Below are 18,588 nucleotides of genomic sequence, written 5' to 3'. Positions count from 1 at the left end.
ATATATGCAATGTTTTAATATAATGAAAGGAACAGATCTTTTTTTCAGTTTGATAAATGAAAAATAAAAAGTAGAGTTATACAATAAATATATCTAATATTTTTCATACAAAGGCTTTTTAAGATAAATTCGTAAAAGTAATTACAGGAGATATATGGGGAATAATATTGGCAGTGTTAGGTTCAAACCAGGCTTAACTGAAATTAATATAGCAAAAACAAATTATTTCTAAAGTGGAGAGAAACTACTTTTGCGTAAAATGTGATTCGCAAATACCTTGATTAATTCTGCAAAATACCTCAACTTGACTTTATTTTCATAATCTACATTCATAATATTAAAATGAATGAATATACATTCATCCGCGGTGTCCGAGGTGAAAAGTGCACGGCGCCGAGAAGCCGTACGTGAGTTCTTTCGCAACGAATAACCTCATCATTCCATTCCAAACGTGGACATTAATAAATCGTGGATATAGCGTCGTCTAACTAAGTTTGCTAAGTCATTACAAATGCTCGAAACATCTAAAATTCATAAAAATATTCACTCTCATGCTAAGTATTCCGCTTTGGGAGGGTAATATAGTCGAGTTCAACGACACGTGAAGAACACTTTTCACCTGGGATTTAGAGAAATGATACTTACGTTTTGTGTTTGTCGTGCAATTAACGATCATTTCTATCTAAGAGTACAAGGAAAGAATACTGCATTTCGTCATGTCAAACGATACCTTATGTCACTCTCTCTTTCTCTCTTTCTCTCTCTTTCTCTCGCTTTTTTTGCAGTAAAAAAAATAGTCGGCGCATTAAATGTCTACTTCAATACCGACGTGACAGCCTTTTATTTTTATATTTTTTACATTAGGGATATTAGTATCGGACTGAAACGTGTTTAAGGTCACAGCACACCTGGAGGGAATTGAATTTGCAGTCGCTTTACAGTCCGTGAATTCTTTGGTACTTAACACTTTTCAACGTTGTACTCTTAGATACTTGCTAATGCGCTGCGCGAATTGTCGAATCACAAATCAGACATGCCCGACGCGATTTGTAACAAAAAAACAAAAAAAATACAAGGTAATAATTATTACAAATCACAATATAAACATACGAAGATCAGAGATGTACAATTAGTTAAACAATTAGTTAAAAATCGTTATTTAAACGTTAAATTTTTTTTTATTGCACCAACCTGGATTTTATTTCATCTTGCGTGATCGGCAGCACCGACAATTCCGGCTAATTGCGATCAATAATTCTCCGCTCTTTTCTAGATCACAGTCTGTTCTCGCGATGCAGATGGGAAAATTCAGTTAACCGCAATTAACAGTGAATAATGTTAATGCCAACCGGCCACCGATAACTATTCCTGCCGTCAACTCTCGCGTGCAAGCGTGTGTTCGAAGTTTGAGAATCATAGCACAACTGAGGGCCCGAATCCGACGATCCGTCTACATTTTTGCGCAAGCAAAGACAAGTATCACGGGTGTCAGCGGAGTAAGCGGAGTTTCGCGAAGAAACAAAAATGAGGTACGTCAGCTTATACGCCAAGTCCGATGAGACGCCGCGACGCAAAGTCGCAGTTCGCGCTATTTAAAAAAAACATAGCGCGGTAAATTGGACTCGAGCGCAAATCATCCGTAACATTAATAATTCCTCCATGTTAGATAATAATAAGCATTCAACATGCAGGAGAGAACGCCGCGTTAAAGACGTTACGTCGGATATCTTGGAACGTGATGGTGCGTGCTTCGACATTTGTCCGTCGCACGCGATTCGTCTCGTCTGGATTTGCGAAAGTTGAGCCAAAATGCTTGTACGCGGAAGCATTCGTCATTCGCGTGACGTCGCACTTCCTCCAAACGCTTCAAACGGAAACAACTTCCCTCAAATGTTTCGAGACTGAGATCGCTCGCGTTCTTCAGACATTCAACTGTTTGAAATAATATCTGCAGTACACCGACATCATTGTCGGTGGCGCGTCAATTTTATGCAATAACTTTTCCTCGTTCTCGGAGAATTTCTCCAGCGATAAACTGTATTCTCTGTCAAAAACGCCTGCAAAAGGATAATCATTTGTTAGATACAGAATTATGATGCTGCAAGCGAATTCGATAAATATTTCATCAGTAAACAGATTAGTTATTTTGAGGAAATTACTCTTGCTCTCTTGCTCTTTAATTATATTCACAGCTTACCTTGGTCAATATTCGTCCTGCCTAATACAGTAAATGCTAGAAACAGGACATCTCTGTATATAGAAAACGGATGATCGCCTGTTTGATGTTTACTTCTTTCTAAGGCCACTCTTATTATAGGTTCTGCTAAATCGTTGCAACGGACATACGTGATCACTGTCTGCATTAACCTAAAAGCGAAGAATTCACAAAATAATAGTCACCATTTTCTGATATCTAGTAATTCAAAGGTGCTGCCGTTGTTTATTCAAGCAATTCACACTTGTGTCAGTAATGTGGAAGGCAATTTGTTGAAACTTACGTTCTATCCTCTGTAGAATTTAATTTCCATTGAAGATACATAGGCAAACGATCCATGTGTAGACACTCGTTATCCCACATGGTTCTAACACCTACTGATCCTACTGCTCTTTGCACCTCCAAGTTTTTATCGCTGTTCAGCCAGAGATCGGGTAGATGACTTGTTAAATTGATCCTTTCGAAATACCAGATCAGATTCCAATACACTATCGGATGCTCCTGGATGAACCTGTGCTTGGTGAGGCAAGCATCCCCTTCTTGACTCAACACACTCTCCAATTCTTTTCTCAGAACTAGTGGATTTAAATATGGCACCGTTATAGGTTCCAACGATTCTTTCGGTCGATCTAACAATTCTACCAGTGCTCCCATCAAAGGGTCATTATTCTTTTCACTCGCTTCGCATCTACGACAAATATATATTCATCAATAACTTATTCATTTTCGAGGATAATGCAATACGGACGAATAGCCACCTGTAGTCTAATATTGTAACTGTGAGAAGGGGTACGGTCGCCTTGTCACAATACTGACACACTGTGTTCAAATTTGAATCCTCCGGCTGCCAGCCAGCCATGATCTCCTCGTCGTACAGAATAGCGGCGCAATGATGACACCTACTCGCACTGGAAAGCACAAGTTCGATGGCAAGACGTTCTTCTAATTCTCTAGTGCCCTTTGGATACAGGCATTCTGCGAGTTCGTATAATGAACATAAATCTAAATTTCCATCACCTGTTTAAAAGAAAAAAAAGAAAAGCGAACATTATTTCTTTGCATATATAATCACACATATTGAAATCAAAAGTTTATTCAAGTTTTGTTCGATATACGATGATTCGAGTTTGATTTTTAGTCTAAAATTCGAACAAACTCTCGGTCCATCGCTCATTCTACGTGCCTGACGCTCTTGTCGAAGTTTCATTTCGATCCTGTAAGGATCCATCAGTGAGGGAATCCAGAGATTCGTGCGATACGCCGTAGGCAAGCTTTTGTTCGCGTTCCTTAATTTTTACCGGCGTACTTGTCGCCGAGATGGCTTCCTTTATTTCGTCGAATTTCTTCACAACGGTTGTCGCAGCAGACTTCAAGCTGTTGAGACCACCGAGTATTATCTCGTTCGACTTCTTCCCTGTCAAACTCGATGGACTAAAATAAAAATGTATAATATATAAGAAACGAGAACGAAGAAGGGGAAAAAAGTTTGTTTCGATAAAACTTAACACTTCTTCTAACAATAAGGAAGCAACATGAAGACAGAACGCATGTCTAAGGAGCATCTACGCAACTAACATTTACATTACATACCTGATGTAGCTGGAGAGACTAAGAGATTCAATAAGTTGAGTCGACGATATTAAATCCTTATTTTTAGCAAATGCCAATCCACCCGTGGAGTATCGTCTACATTTAACGGGTGAAAGAACAAACAAAAAAAAAACTCAAATACGCATGCAAAACAATAAACAAAAATAAAATAATGTAATTCCTCCATTAGTGTGATTAAGAATATATATTCAATCATCGCTCTTATGTGTATATATTCATAATAATTCTCGACATACACATGCATCGACACTTGGCATTAGTAATTTTGTTAAAACTTAATGTTATTTATTCACATACTTAATACAACACATTTCTATATATATATTATATATATATACAGGATGATTAAAGGTGTTGCAGGTTAATATTTCTGAAACTGAACTGAAGATATGAAATTCTCATTTTCCAGCGACTGTTTGGTATCAAAGCGGGCATTGTGTGATGAAATTAATTCTTTTTTAAACGAAGTCGTTAAGGTCATTTCAAAGACACCTTGACTTTTTCAACTAACAACATGTATTTTTTATTAAGTACAATTGTAACCCGTCTCTTCGCTTCGCAAACAGTCGCTGGAAAATAAGAATTTCATATCTCGTTTCAGTTTCAGAAATATTATCCTGTAACGCCTTTAGTGAGCCACCCTGTATATATTCTACATATATATATATCTTTTTACATTTATAAAATAATTACGTCATGCAGATATGTTGTCGCCACACTTTGGAGAAATGAAGTAAAAAAAGTACACTAAACTATCATTGAACTACGGATTTAGGTGCAAATTGTTAAATTAAATACCTTACAGATATCTTACCCGAAACTAATTTTAAGACTAGATCCTAAGCTAGAGAGGCTGGATGTTACACTATCCTTATTCTGAGACCAAAGACTGCTTATTTCTAGTCTCTCCTTTTCTCTCTCCTGTTCGCCCTGCTGCGCCACGGAGTGCGGCATCGTCTCACTCCTCTGTAAATGCCCGCCCACTGTCACACCACTTTCATCTACTGCTTGATGAAAGGTTGCACTACGTGGGAGAATGTTGCTGGAAACATTCGAGTAATTTTTGCATGTAATATCACATATACATGGTATGCTGTGCATTATTTTTGTAAATTATAAAGCGCGAGTGACAATTGGCTTTTACAAAGAAAATATCTTTACTGTGCAAGTACTCGTGATTACTTCAATCAGCAATAACAGTTTTCCATTAAGTGGTTGCAAATTATGATTTTACATGGTCTTTTTTCTCATTTATTTCGATAACTTTATCGAAAATTACAATATTCTACTTCTAAATCTCAGTTTTTTTTTCTCACTTATATATTTATATTGATATTCAATGTTTTGCATGCAGATACAATATGTGGATTATCATACCTTCTAAATAAGAGCGGCCCTCCTGGTCTCTCTTCAGTTGTATTATTTAAAACGGTTAAAGTACTTGTTGAGCAATTCGAATCGTTCTCCTCGGAAGGTGACACAATCGGTGTTTCGTCATTAATGAGAGCACCCAATGGGTCATTTTCCGTAACTGGTGTGCGTATGGGACTTTTTAATGGTGATTCAACACTGCGCGTTAGCCTACATAGAAAATATTACGTCTACATAAAGCCTATACATGCAAATTAGCGTTGTAAAATTCAATACAGAACGCATATTAATTATTACATAAGATTTCGGTGACGAAAATGGTCTACACAATGAATACTCGCTTGCATCTGCTACTGTATAAACACTAGTGAAACAATATAATATAATCTAAAGAACAAGCAATTTGAGCAAACCTGATAGCGACACTAACGTTCAAGTCCTATAATAGCGAACACGATACCTTGGATTACTCGGTGCCTGATCCAACTCGTCCGACTGTAACATACTTAATGTTGCTTGATCTTTCACAATACTGTTTTGTCGAAGGAGCTTGGCTTTTAATTCAAACGATCCAAATCCAGGTAAATCCGACACAGAGCTGCCTTTCGTGGCTGCCAGAAAAAAAAGGAAGACATTATTGTTAGAAAATTAGTGGGAGCCAGTCGAGCTGTGTATAAAAACGTCCGTACAATCGCTGTGCGCAGCTTCTGTGTCTTGAGAATGAGAACTATCAAGACTAGACCGGGAGAGCGCATGCTCCATGCCTTCAGTCTTATCGGTGGTTAAAAAGTCCACGTTAGAGCTCAGTCGTCTTCTAGCACTCTTCTTTCCAGCCTTTTTAAATAAAGCTGCACCGACAATAACATTTCGCAGTTTGTTCCACATCAACTGACTCGAATTTGTCATGTCAGAAGGCCATGTTGCCTCGAGAACAGCCTGTAAGCATAAAGAAATATGAAAATTCTCAAAATAATAACACAGCATGCGCTATGTAAAACAATTTATGCTCTCTGCTATCGAGTTATTGTTATATTTTTATCAGTTGGAGAAGAAATTAATAATCTACCTTGTTGTAAAATCCGTATGTTAAAGCATTAGGTTGAACACCACTACGTTTCATATGAAACAATAATTTTACAGCTAAAACTGGTTGACCATAAACGCCGCAAAGCTGCATCATAGCTCGATAGCACACCTAAAATAATGATAAATGTCTGTTCAAAAGCATTTCTTCTTTCTTTCATACCAATTTAACTCGGGATTCTCATACCTCTTCCATAGGATCGAGACGCAATTTTTGCATTTTAACTAATAACTCGTAAGCTTGATGCAAAATTGCAGCAGGTTGGCTAGAAACTTGCAACATAGCCGGCAAGTGCAGAAACCAAAGGCTGTAGCATGTGCCAAGCAGACACCTGCCCCATCTGTCAGGCATCGCAGCCTGAATGAAAGTGACAACAAAATTATAAATTTACTTGCGCAAAAGTCTCCGTCTGTTTCAATCGCTTCACTCACTTGTTTTCGAGCCATTTTTTGAGCAACTTTGATTTCGTGCTTTGTTCTACGAGCCATAGGACTCCCAGGTACCATACCGAAGGCACTTAAAGATGGATTCTTCAAGCAGAAGTTCTTCTGAGGCCTCATCAGATCTGGATTCAATTTGAATGATTTGTATATTATTGGTGTTTGATTTGTCCCTGCTTCAGGCGGAGGTATAAATACTGTGCGTTCACTGTGCTGAGATTCATCCAGTTCCAAGAGAGTTACTGAAAATCGAATAAGCAAGGAAAACTGTTATACATCTGCGAAAAACACTTTTAAATATTGCATTTAGCAAATATATACATAATAGACAAAAAATATCTGGATAAACAAATAGAGAACAAGATTTCGATTCTCAGAGACTTTAAAAGTATTAGAAGACACGTCTATATATATTGTTAGTGTAATAAATGTCTTATTCACCAATCATGCAACTTTTATAAATACTTGATGAATACTTCGAAATTTATGTGAGAAAATATATCGAAAACTATGGCGTTATTTTTAGTTTTTTGAGAAAATTGTCGTATTCTTGCATAATAAGATCAAAATTGGAATTAGTAGCGTAGAGAAAAATATTTTAAGCTATGCATACCATTTTCTTCCTCAACTCGTTCTGTACACTCGTCAAAAAACGCTAATCCTGCCATATCCATATCGGACACAAAACTTCTTTCTTCTATGAACCTGTGAAATTTACAATTTCGTTAGAATAAAGCTACTATTATATACAAATGAAATATGACAGATTGGCATGAAATTTGAACAATATATAAATTAACTTGCCTAATAAACATCTGTGTCCTGACAAGCATGGTGTAAAATTTAGCGTGAGCTTTATCGCGACTCCTCAAAAACGCTTGGATATTAAACAAACTCGTGGGATCCGTTGTTCCAACGGTAGGTGCTTTTGTGATCGGCAACAAATAACTTCGATATCCTTTGAGAATCGTCGCCATAAATCTCAAGAAGGCATCCTGAATTTCGAGTTCCAAAGCTTGCTCCCTTCGTTTTTGTTGAAATTCTCTGTCCACGCTGAAATCTTCGTCTCCGCGATCTACAATACGGAAATGGTAAGTAATCACAATAAATAAATAAAAATGTAACAAATATAAATCAACATACCTTTCTGGGAACAGTTTGTCTTTCCCCACGAAATAATTTTCGACGATAAAAGCTCCAACCAATTTCTGAGCTGCCGAGCTGCCTTTTTAGGAAGCAACTTCACACTTAAATATTTCTTATCGTCGCAAATTGCAATATTATTTGTATCCAAATTGACGCAATTAACGTCAGAAGGAGGATCGTATAAGTCGAAGAATCTTGAATCCACACCAATTAAGAACGGCAACGGTGCATGCAATACCTGTAATTTAACTATCAATAAGTCTCTTTTCCATTTTTTGCGCTTGAATAATTAGTAAAAAAAAAACCACATTACCTCTGCTAATCCCAGCGGACACAAAGGTATATAAGGACACTGCCATTTGAAAGGAAATAGAATCATAGCGATGGCTTCGCTCACTGAAGTAAGTACGTCCGGGCGTAAAGAGTGAACCAGTATTTTCTGCTCGGTTAATATTAACAACAGTATCAGCAGACAGTTGTCAGGTCCCAGATTTATCAGCAACTGCCGAAAACTTGCGCCCGATCTGGGTAGAGCCAGATCCTCCGGCTGCGTCAAGATCAGTCTGTCCTGACTGCTGAGCTGCACCAAGATCCTCGGACGTTGCGGGCTCGGAAACGGTATATCGCACAAGAAATACGATATGTACTTTTCGATCGGCACACTCTGCGGCTTGCCGTTCACCATGCCGTGCAGGAAAACCAAGAACTTCTCGAACGTGTCGAAGAACGGCCAGTGAGACAGTATGCATATGGATTTGCTGATGTTCAGCGACTGGTTCGCGGGGTCTGTGTACTGCAACTTTTCCAATTGCAATATATTAAGCTTCTTAAGTATGCCGGATCCCTTGAATATCTTCATTTTCACCTGCGGCTTGTCTTTAGTGATTTCAGTATCTGCGGAAATAAAGACACGTGTGATAAAGCTGTGAATGTTATGAAATATTTCATATTACGCACAGATCTAATACAATTACGAAAACCAAAGGTATAAAGATTATGAAAATACATTTGTACCGCTATTTTTGTTATTCTCGTCAACGGTGTCCATGATCTCCTGATTGTTTATGCAATTTGGAGTTTCCAATTCCAGTTGAAGCTCCTCGTAAAATGTTATTGCTGAGCCGTATATCTTTTGAGCAGCATCGGCAACCGTTAAGACGAATGTCGAGAATACTGGTTTAGGTTTACACGCTACTTTAGGCCAGCATTCTATAGTTGCGCCCATCGGTAAACAAAACATGGCGACGGAGTTTGGAAAGACAAAACTGCTGTAATCAGCCATGGGATATTTGTAGAGTATTGCCGGTTTGAATGATATCAGATTCGCGCGATTCATAGACTTCTTGTAGCACAAAAATACATCGCTGCCTAGCATTCCTTTGTTTAAATTCTTATTGATAACGCAGAATGCGTGGGGCGGGCTCTCCCCTTTATTCGTTAAGATAACACATATGTCGGTAACGACAAGAGAATTGCAAGGCATCTTCCGACTTGCTCGTCTATATGTTACAAAAATTTTTGAAGTAGAATTATTTACATTCGCCACATGGCCTTTAGGGGTTTCTAATACTATTTCAGCATCCTGCATTATACGTTCTTTCCCGTCATATATTACACCTGCAAAGTCAAAGATTTTTCAGATAATGCGTAAAATAATACAAAAAAAAAAAACTATTAACAGTTTCACTATTTTAGTGACATCTAGAGTTTTTTATACATTATTTCTTACAATTTAGTCTTGTTACTATTTTGTGTAGAGAAATCAGAGACATACAAAACATGTATTTTATATTTGCTCTTCAAAACTATAAACAGAACTGTTATCTCTCAAATTCTACAGCCAATTAAGTTTTCTAAAGTAGATCTTAACGTTTACTTTTGTAATCTTTATGTGTGTTTGCTCTTTTTCCTTACCGATATCGACTAAAGGAGGCTTATCTCGTCCTCTTCTATAACATAAGTAACACTCGTTTGTTCGTAAGCTCCCATGATTCAAGTCCGCGGGGAAACCCATTACGGTTTGATCCAACAGTGTGTATCCCTCCGGACAGTGTTCTCCCAATGCAGGGAATATTACAGCAAGATCCGTGATCGGAGGTGGCATATGCATGTCCTTCAGATGAGTGCCTTCCTGGCACCAGTCCTCCAGTTTGTCATTAGTCTCGCTGTCTTGACTGTGATCGTCATCTTGCCCGGGTAAACCGGCGATAACAAAATAATCCGCTACCCTTCTCTCATCCATATTTATCAAATGATAGAGACTACTATCTGAACATCCAGGATACCCTCAGTCAGACTTCGTCCTCGGTACCTTTCATATCGCAGATACAATAATATTAATTTCAGCAGGCAGAAATATTCATGGCACTAAGCTGATTGTTCTTGAAGCTTTTCCCTATGCGTGGCACTCGATACAGCGTGTGATTTTTCCACGCAAAGTTGACTGACACTTTATATAAAAAGTATTCTCCTTTGTGTACGCCGCACAATAATCTGTACAGCCAATTCTCCACGTGACGCCTTAAGAATAATACTATTATTTGTAATCTGTGCTGGTCCTGCGCTCTTCACAGGCTTATAATCTTACAAAAATATTTCAGCTACCACTGGTGCATGGAGTGGAGTATTCTTTCCGCGATGGCCACGCTATTATTGCTTAAATACAAATGAAATTTTGGTCAAAATCATCAAAGTGCGTCGCAGAAGCCTTAATTTCTCAATGAAATCTCTCACGCAACGCAAACGATGTCCCAGTATGCTAAACTAGGAAGAAGCGACAAATATTTTATTGTACAATTCGTTGATTATCGTTCAATTGCTCGGAGTAGACGTTTGTACAGTTCTTCGCGCAGTTTCGAGCGCGTTGTCGTGCGTCGCCGATGTACACGAGTGAATTCTCCCTCGGTTTGTAAATAGGAAGCGATCCCCGTGCAGCCGGCGAGAACTCGACGAATAATGATCTGCGAGATCTGCAATCACTTCCCGACAATATTATCCGTCGAACTCATCGATCATCGCTGCGATCGCGTTTCTCCACGGCGTAGATCGAAATAACGCGACTCTATTCCACTCGTGATCCACTACTCCTACGTGTTCTCGAACGGAGAGTCATAGGTTAGACGTCACACACGCGACAGTTACACAAGTGCATTCTACAGTGACGTTGCTGCACGTTGCGTGACTGACGAACGAATCGTCGGCACGTTGTCGCCGTTGCCGCTGTGCGTCACGATGTAAACACGCGCTACGTGCCGTAACGCATCGACGAAACTGCGCTGTTGTTTTGACGAAACGCGCTCCTGAAGGAATTCGCGTGTATGTTGATGTCAGAGATGGCCATTAGTTTCTTCGGGCGGCAAAATGGCCGATGGCACCGTGTCGTAGCTTCGCGAGGCCCCGCGCGAAAGCGAGAGAGCGACAGCGATAAACGGCGAACATTTCTTTGTACAATTATGCTCGGATTTGATAGGAAAAACGTATCGGCCGCTGTAAGACGCGTCGCATTGTGCGCTGACGAACTCGCGAGGCTACAATATATGCCGCATCATGCTCTTTTTTCTCTTCCTTTTTTGTATTAAAAACTTAAAGTCCACGAGGTCATTTGAATCGGCGGGGATAATAGAGTTGTTTCAAAATAACAATGCGTCAATAATCGATTGTATTTATCCCTCGTTCGTCTAACGTAGAGATTGATTGCACTAATTGCGTAATTATCTAAAAATTAATAATAGTTTCAATAAAATATTATAACGATAATAATAGATTCGATAATTTGTGGCTTATTTTTTATATCGTATTCACTTTTCGATCTTAAATAATAACAAAATTGATATCAAGATTTTTGTGTTTTATTAAGGGATTCTGAAATCCGCGAATATTTTTTAATAGTACATTTTCCGATTTCTCTGAATTTGGAGTCGATTTCTTTTAAATAAAATGTCGAAATTATCATTTATTACACTTTTAATCACATCATTATCATCTTTTCAACTTTCAATATCATATATTTTTTAAGCTATAAATAAAAATTGCATATTAAAATCTACTTAAACTCAATTAAAGAATATTCTATTGTTTATTTTGGAAATTTCAATATTCCGACACATTTTTGCCGACAAAAATTTCAAATTCTAAATCAGCTAAAGTGCTCTGGCAATCAAAAGACACAAATTAAATTAAGACACAATTTAAGATGACCTATATATAAAGTATTTGCTCGGCATTAGCAATTGCAACAAACAAGACAAATAATTCTGCTGTAAAACAGTCGCACACTTTCTTTCAAGCACAGAAAATATATAAAAAGTAAAATAATGTAATTAAAAATAATAGTTTTAACATTTTTGCATTTAATTAAAAAAAAAAGTGGCTATAAGATGTAGAAATGCATGGTAGTCATACAATTAGACAAAAAATGATATGTAGCATTAATAAGATACTAAATAAATATATATTTTTTATTTCTTATCTATCCTTTTATCATTTGGATGAAATGTTTTGAACACAGTTTTTACCAGACATTGCTCCATTAAGGGGCATATGCTCTTATGAGTTTCATTTAAAATGTCCATCAAATGCGCTATAGTATTTGTCTCGATGCTTCCCATCATATACATTTCAGATATCTGACCGTGCTGTGGAAGAGTGGCTTGTACTATAATTCCATGCTCCTGAGTTATATTTGATACAGATTTAGCGCAACAAAATGTCTCTTCTGTATCTGTTGGATCCACAAAATACTCCTTATCATATATAGCCTGTCAAACAATCATAAAATTGTTATCACAAGTTATTATTTATTAATTAAGAACTTAATGTAATAATCTACGCACAACAGTAGATGCAGTGACCAAGCCAAACATTGGTACACCCGCATTTGCTAAAGCTAAACTAGCTGCCATGATTGCTGCAGCCAACGCAGAACCTCCATTGTCAAGAACTATTGCATAGACATCGACTTGGAAATTAGGAAACTCTTGCTGAAAAAAATATAGATGTAGCAGTAATCACATGTTCAAAGTATGTAAGTTAGCCATGTTACAAGGATTTTTATATATTATTATTAAAATAAAAATAGGAAACTATATACCAGACACACTGCTGGCTCTAAAGCTCTTTGTAGTATCAAACTATACTCTTTTTCTTCGGCATCTTGCTGATGTAGTTTCCGTTTGCGATGAGAGAAAGGTGCAAATTTGAATTCACAAAATAATTCCCCTTTGACGCAGTAACCAGTCTTATTGTGCACTTCTCTAGGATCAAATACTGAGCAAATGACCTTGGTGTCGCCCATTTCGATATAAGCAGAACCTTTAGCTTGACTAATTATACCTGTTTTCAAAACTGTCAACAAAATTTCTTTACACATTTTCAATATAAGAAAATTAAATTTTGCATGGGGAGCTCATTAATTGAGCACATGACATAACCTCAATTATAACCTTACATATATTTCTAAGCTCATTATGTGAGCGACCGTGTCTTTTCGGAATGTTAGATTGCATTCCACTGTCTTTTGCTTCGGATGGAATATAAATTTCATATGGCACAGAAGTTTCTGGCCCGTTGATTCGCTTCTGATCGATCGGCATCGTATATATACAAACGACAATATTCAGTAATCCTACTTTACGTGGAAAAATGGAGTCTAACCTATATTTGACAAATGTTACAGGACCCCTACATACGTGTTCTGTCAAAAATAGTACGCCTAATCATTTCTTTTATCTTCGACTTTATATAAACATTTCAAAGTTTCTTTGTTGATGTATTCGCCCTTGAAAGCCATAAAAATTGTCTGAATTACTTTTATTTAATCTATGTAATTTTTAAATTAATTTTATTGTCAAAAATAAATATCTTCTATTTCTGATGGAAACCTACACATTAACATCACATACACATGTCGATTTGTAATAGCAATTTCCTATTTTTATACTCAAGATAGACTGTAACATTAATATAAAATATAGTTTGTATAATAATTTGGGGATTATAAAGAAATATAAATTTAATAAACTAAAAAGAAACATTCTTTTAAACCAAGTATTGACATAACATGATTTCACACTTTGTTTTCCATGAAAAAAATACAAAATATATTTAAATACTTAGATATATTTATTTAGAAACATAATTTAGCAAAATTAAAAAACTATATTTTTAATACAAGATATTTTTTTATATAATTTTGAAAATAATAGCATCCATTAATCTGTGCTCTTTTTATACTTTCGAGATTGTCTATGCACAGACAACTCACTCTTTAATTGTGAAGCTTTTTCTTTGACTGTGATGATACTTTTATTTAATTCTTGTACCTAAAAAAAAATTAACATAATATTTATGTATTGTTAAATATAAGGCAAAAAGTTAAATATATTGCTCATTAAAATTTACGAATACAAATCCATATATAAATATACTTACATATTCTTTGATTTTGTGCTTTTTGTACAAATTATATAGTTCATTCACTGTCCATTCTGATTCATTTTGTTTATTTAATTTTACAAATGGGCAATCCGATTTATGCTTTACATGTTCACTCCTATAAGCAAGTTTGAAAATTTTGGTAAAAGTAATAAATAATATTTATATATAAAACTAGCATATATGACATACCATGGATCATCCTCTCGCTCCCAACCGTCAAGCTGCTTGCCACAAATGAAACATTCGACCAAGTCTGGTTCATCATTATTTCCAATAGAATAAAACCCAGCAGCAGCCATGCTCTTGACATTGCACTTGTCAGATTCCTTGAAGGGCCAATTATCAAATGTCTTTATTCTGCCTTGCCTCCAAAAGACAGAAGTAGCCTCCCTGAAAAACAGAACGTGAGATAACCTAACACATTATATATTAATGCATGATTACTTTCAGCAATCTTGTTTGCCAAAGACTCGTTAAAAACTAACACTATTCGCAGCTACAAATCGTAAAAGAGCGTAAACTTTAAACTTGCAAGTTAACAACAAAGTATTTTTTCATATATACACAATATTTAGTTTGATCTATCATGACTTTAAACCTCACTTATTTTTACAATAAGCAGACTTACGGCATTTCCCCGGTGCCAATAATCATATTGTTCAAATAATTTTTAATCAACGTGAAGAGGTTTTCTCCCGTCAAATTTGCTGAAATTAATGTCACGTATTCTTCGTAGACTGTCGTAGACGCAACAGAAAATTTAAATTGTCGCCCTTATTTTCTATTCGCAGCATTCGATCCCAACACTAGCCAATGGGTGCGTTCAGAAAACACAACAATTGCATAACTGTTGTAAATGCTTGTCAACACTTGATGTTGATTTGTTGGCTCTAAAAGATCTGATAGAATACTTCAATAGCGACGAGCGCTCACACAACCAGAGAGAAGACTGAGAGTGGACCAGAGCTGTCAGCAGCAATGCTGCCAGAAACGAGCGGCGGCATCACACTAATACAACCGAGAACCGATGACGTCACCCTATCCGTGTGAGCTCGACCCGGTCGACCAATGGAAGAGAACGCCGTCTCCCTTCCACCAAGCCGACGCAACAGACGATAAATGCACGAAGTAAAAGTAAGGAGACGTAACTACATAGATTGAAAGTGGTCACGAAAAATGTTCCGTGAAGGAGGAGGTTTGCCGAGTGGAATAACTTGCAACATTTCGTCGCCATCTTTAAATTGTCAATGACAGATGAGACCACAGTGAGAGAAAAGGTTATAAGGATTAGAAAAGCATGGAACGTAAGTATGAAATTGAAATAAACAAATAAATTTTTTTAAAATAAAAAAAATGTTACAAATTTTTAAAGAACATAAAGAATATAAAGAATATAAACTTCTTTTTTCTGATCCTTTTTTATCTCCCCTTGAATTGCAACCTTTGACACAACAGGCCATTACTTCAGAATTTATTATATCTATAATAAAAATTAAAAATATTTAAAAATAAAATGCAGTTAAATTATCTTATAAATAAAAAAATGAAAATATTAATATATTGCTAAAAATTATTTATATTAATATTTGGACATACTTAGAAAATATATCTATGCTGATTTATTAATAGATAGATAAATAGATAGATAGATTAAAAGATATTGCTTATAGCGAAATATTAATTGATTTAACATGCAACAATTTTAGGTTATAAAAATTAAAAGTTAATACTACAATAAATTCTAATTTTCTGCAAAACAATTAAAAATAAAATGTTAAATGTTAAACTACATTTACTTTAAAATTTATAATCTTGAAATATATACCTTATATAAATGTTTAATTAAAATTATTTGCATACCACGTTGCATACGAATATTTCACAAGCACAAAGTAAGCTTTTTACTTGCTCTTGCTCTTAGGGCGGTATTCATAGTCCGTTCTTATATTCAAAATCGTCTTAAGCACGGACTTATATTCGCTCTCTTTGTCACACATAGATTGTGTCTGACAAAGAGAGCGAATATAAGTTTGTACTTAAAACGATCTTGAATATAAGAACGGACTATGAATACCGGCCTTAGTGCAGTCAGTTCAGTTCATGTTCCTCATGGTACAGCTAAAAAAGAACAGATTTAAGATGGCGACGAAATGTTGCAAGTTATTCCATTCGGCAAACCTCCTCCTTCGTGGAACATTTTTCGTGACCAACTTTTTTCTCTATACGCTATCTAGTTACGTCTCCTTACTTTTACTTCGTGGATAAATGCTAAGAAGTAATGGCCGGTTTATGGCCGGTTTATGCTTCGGTCTTAATCTTAATCTTAAGAGTTGATAACGTAGAATGCCATAAGGGCGTTTATACTTCCCTAGTCTTAATCTTAGTCTTATGGCTGGTTTATGCTTCGGTCTTAATCTTAATCTTAGTCTTAGTCTTAACTTAATCTTAAGGACTCGTTTATGCTTCCCTGGAAATCGGACTACGCATGTGCAAATGTAACAAAACCTAACCACTAATTTATTTTTATAATTTGGATTTTTTTTATTCCAAACAACATCGAATTGTTGGACACATTCAATTAAATCAGCATCACTCATTTTCGTATTTTACAAAAATCGAAAACCATTATTTCGCGCGGTTTCGTGCTGCGTCGGACGTCAGACTTACCTCATTGGCCCGGCCTTAGGACATTAGGGACTAAAGTTAAAAGATGGGATCTTTCCAAGACTAAGATTAAGACTAAGATTAAGACTAGGGAAGTATAAACGCCCTTATGGCATTCTACGTTATCAACTCTTAAGATTAAGATTAAGACCGAAGCATAAACCGGCCATTAATCTTAATCTTGGAAAGATCCCATCTTTTAACTTTAGTCCCTAATGTCCTAAGACCGGGCCAATGAGGTAAGTCTGACGTCCGACGCAGCACGAAACCGCGCGAAATAATGGTTTTCGATTCTTGTAAAATACAAAAATGAGTGATGCTGATTTAATTGAATGTGTCCAACAATTCGATGTTGTTTGGAATAAAAAAAATCCAAATTATAAAAATAAATTAATGGTTAGGTTTTGTTACATTTGCACATGCGTAGTCCGAATTTCCAGGGAAGCATAAACGAGTCCTTAAGATTAAGTTAAGATTAAGACTAAGATTAAGATTAAGACCGAAGCATAAACCAGCCATTATGCTTCGGTCTTAATCTTAATCTTAAGAGTTGATAACGTAGAATGCCATAAGGGCGTTTATACTTCCCTAGTCTTAATCTTAGTCTTAATCTTAATCTTGGAAAGATCCCATCTTTTAACTTTAGTTCCTAATGTCCTAAGGCCGGGCCAATGAGGTAAGTCTGACGTCCGACGCAGCACGAAACCGCGCGAAATAATGGTTTTCGATTTTTGTAAAATACGAAAATGAGTGATGCTGATTTAATTGAATGTGTCCAACAATTCGATGTTGTTTGGAATAAAAAAAATCCAAATTATAAAAATAAATTAGTGGTTAGGTTTTGTTACATTTGCACATGCGTAGTCCGAATTTCCAGGGAAGCATAAACGAGTCCTTAAGATTAAGTTAAGACTAAGACTAAGATTAAGATTAAGACCGAAGCATAAACCAGCCATAAGTGTTTCTAAGTCATGTAGCTGGAATATGAAAAATCCCGTGTTCGAGATTTGCTTCTCGCAACTTTCTTTTCTTTTTTCCGCATTTGTTTCTAACAGTGTAAATTATCAAATAATCTTTTTTTTGCTTAAAAAATAATAGTTTATATTTATTAATAATATTCGCATATGTTAAAACTAACAATTTTTGAAATAATTCAGATTTGCTATTGTCAATAGAAAAATGAAGTTATTTTGCAATATTGCAACAAAGTGTAAATTTAACATATACTATGTTCTTGCCATTCGCCTTATTCGTTTAGCCATGCTTGCTTTGGCATTTATGTCTATCGACTCGAAAGATTTTACATACCTGTAAAACTTTTAATTATTTCCCAACTTACAATTAGTCACTCGCGTCCTGATATTTTTTCTCCCGTTCAATAATTTTCTATTCGTACATTCGGAGAATCCAAATAGTGAGATCAATAATGTACTTAATTTTCGTACACTCTAGTATCTCAATCTGAGATCGGTGTACATTTTAACGTGTCAAATGTAGACGAATTATTTCTATATAAAAGATAATTAAAATTTTCACACCAACAATCTATGATATATGCTCCATATGTCATATTATATTTTATTCCATTTTTAATCATTTATTTTAAACTACTGCATATTAGC

At 36.0% G+C, this 18,588-nt stretch overlaps 3 protein-coding genes across 4 annotated transcripts; all 3 read right to left on the bottom strand.

The window, feature by feature from the left end:
* Positions 1–281: 281 nt before the first annotated feature.
* Positions 282–11,555, bottom strand: Crag (DENN domain-containing protein Crag). 2 transcript variants are annotated; one of them, XM_012363170.2, is made up of 19 exons: positions 9,782–11,555; positions 8,882–9,484; positions 8,181–8,761; positions 7,865–8,105; positions 7,526–7,796; positions 7,335–7,426; positions 6,713–6,963; positions 6,468–6,638; positions 6,264–6,392; positions 5,887–6,133; positions 5,658–5,808; positions 5,204–5,407; positions 4,641–4,868; positions 3,806–3,901; positions 3,399–3,646; positions 2,974–3,232; positions 2,499–2,903; positions 2,198–2,367; positions 282–2,057 (listed from the first exon to the last, which is right to left on the bottom strand). In XM_012363170.2, the coding sequence occupies exons 1-19, from the start codon at positions 10,107–10,109 to the stop codon at positions 1,921–1,923; spliced, it is 4,812 nt and encodes a 1,603-aa protein (XP_012218593.1). In that variant the 5' UTR covers positions 10,110–11,555; the 3' UTR covers positions 282–1,920. The 2 variants fall into 2 exon arrangements, with proteins under 2 accessions (XP_012218593.1, XP_012218595.1); XM_012363172.2 differs by lacking the exon at positions 3,806–3,901 and having other exon boundaries at positions 9,782–11,554.
* A 755-nt stretch (positions 11,556–12,310) lies between these two features.
* Positions 12,311–13,822, bottom strand: LOC105669948 (exosome complex exonuclease Mtr3). The gene is made up of 4 exons (XM_012363173.2): positions 13,314–13,822; positions 12,957–13,210; positions 12,700–12,846; positions 12,311–12,624 (listed from the first exon to the last, which is right to left on the bottom strand). Exons 1-4 carry the CDS (start codon positions 13,456–13,458, stop codon positions 12,325–12,327), a joined length of 846 nt encoding a protein of 281 aa, XP_012218596.1. The 5' UTR covers positions 13,459–13,822; the 3' UTR covers positions 12,311–12,324.
* A 146-nt stretch (positions 13,823–13,968) lies between these two features.
* Positions 13,969–15,315, bottom strand: Det (Deterin). The gene is made up of 4 exons (XM_012363174.2): positions 14,931–15,315; positions 14,492–14,692; positions 14,297–14,417; positions 13,969–14,187 (listed from the first exon to the last, which is right to left on the bottom strand). Exons 1-4 carry the CDS (start codon positions 14,954–14,956, stop codon positions 14,077–14,079), a joined length of 459 nt encoding a protein of 152 aa, XP_012218597.1. The 5' UTR covers positions 14,957–15,315; the 3' UTR covers positions 13,969–14,076.
* Positions 15,316–18,588: the final 3,273 nt, after the last annotated feature.

Source organism: Linepithema humile, chromosome 3 (genome assembly GCF_040581485.1).
Source record: "Linepithema humile isolate Giens D197 chromosome 3, Lhum_UNIL_v1.0, whole genome shotgun sequence".
NCBI classification, from domain to species: Eukaryota; Metazoa; Arthropoda; class Insecta; order Hymenoptera; family Formicidae; genus Linepithema; species Linepithema humile.
The sequence above is the reverse complement of the archived record's forward strand: the minus strand, read 5'-3'. Positions and strand labels throughout refer to the sequence as shown.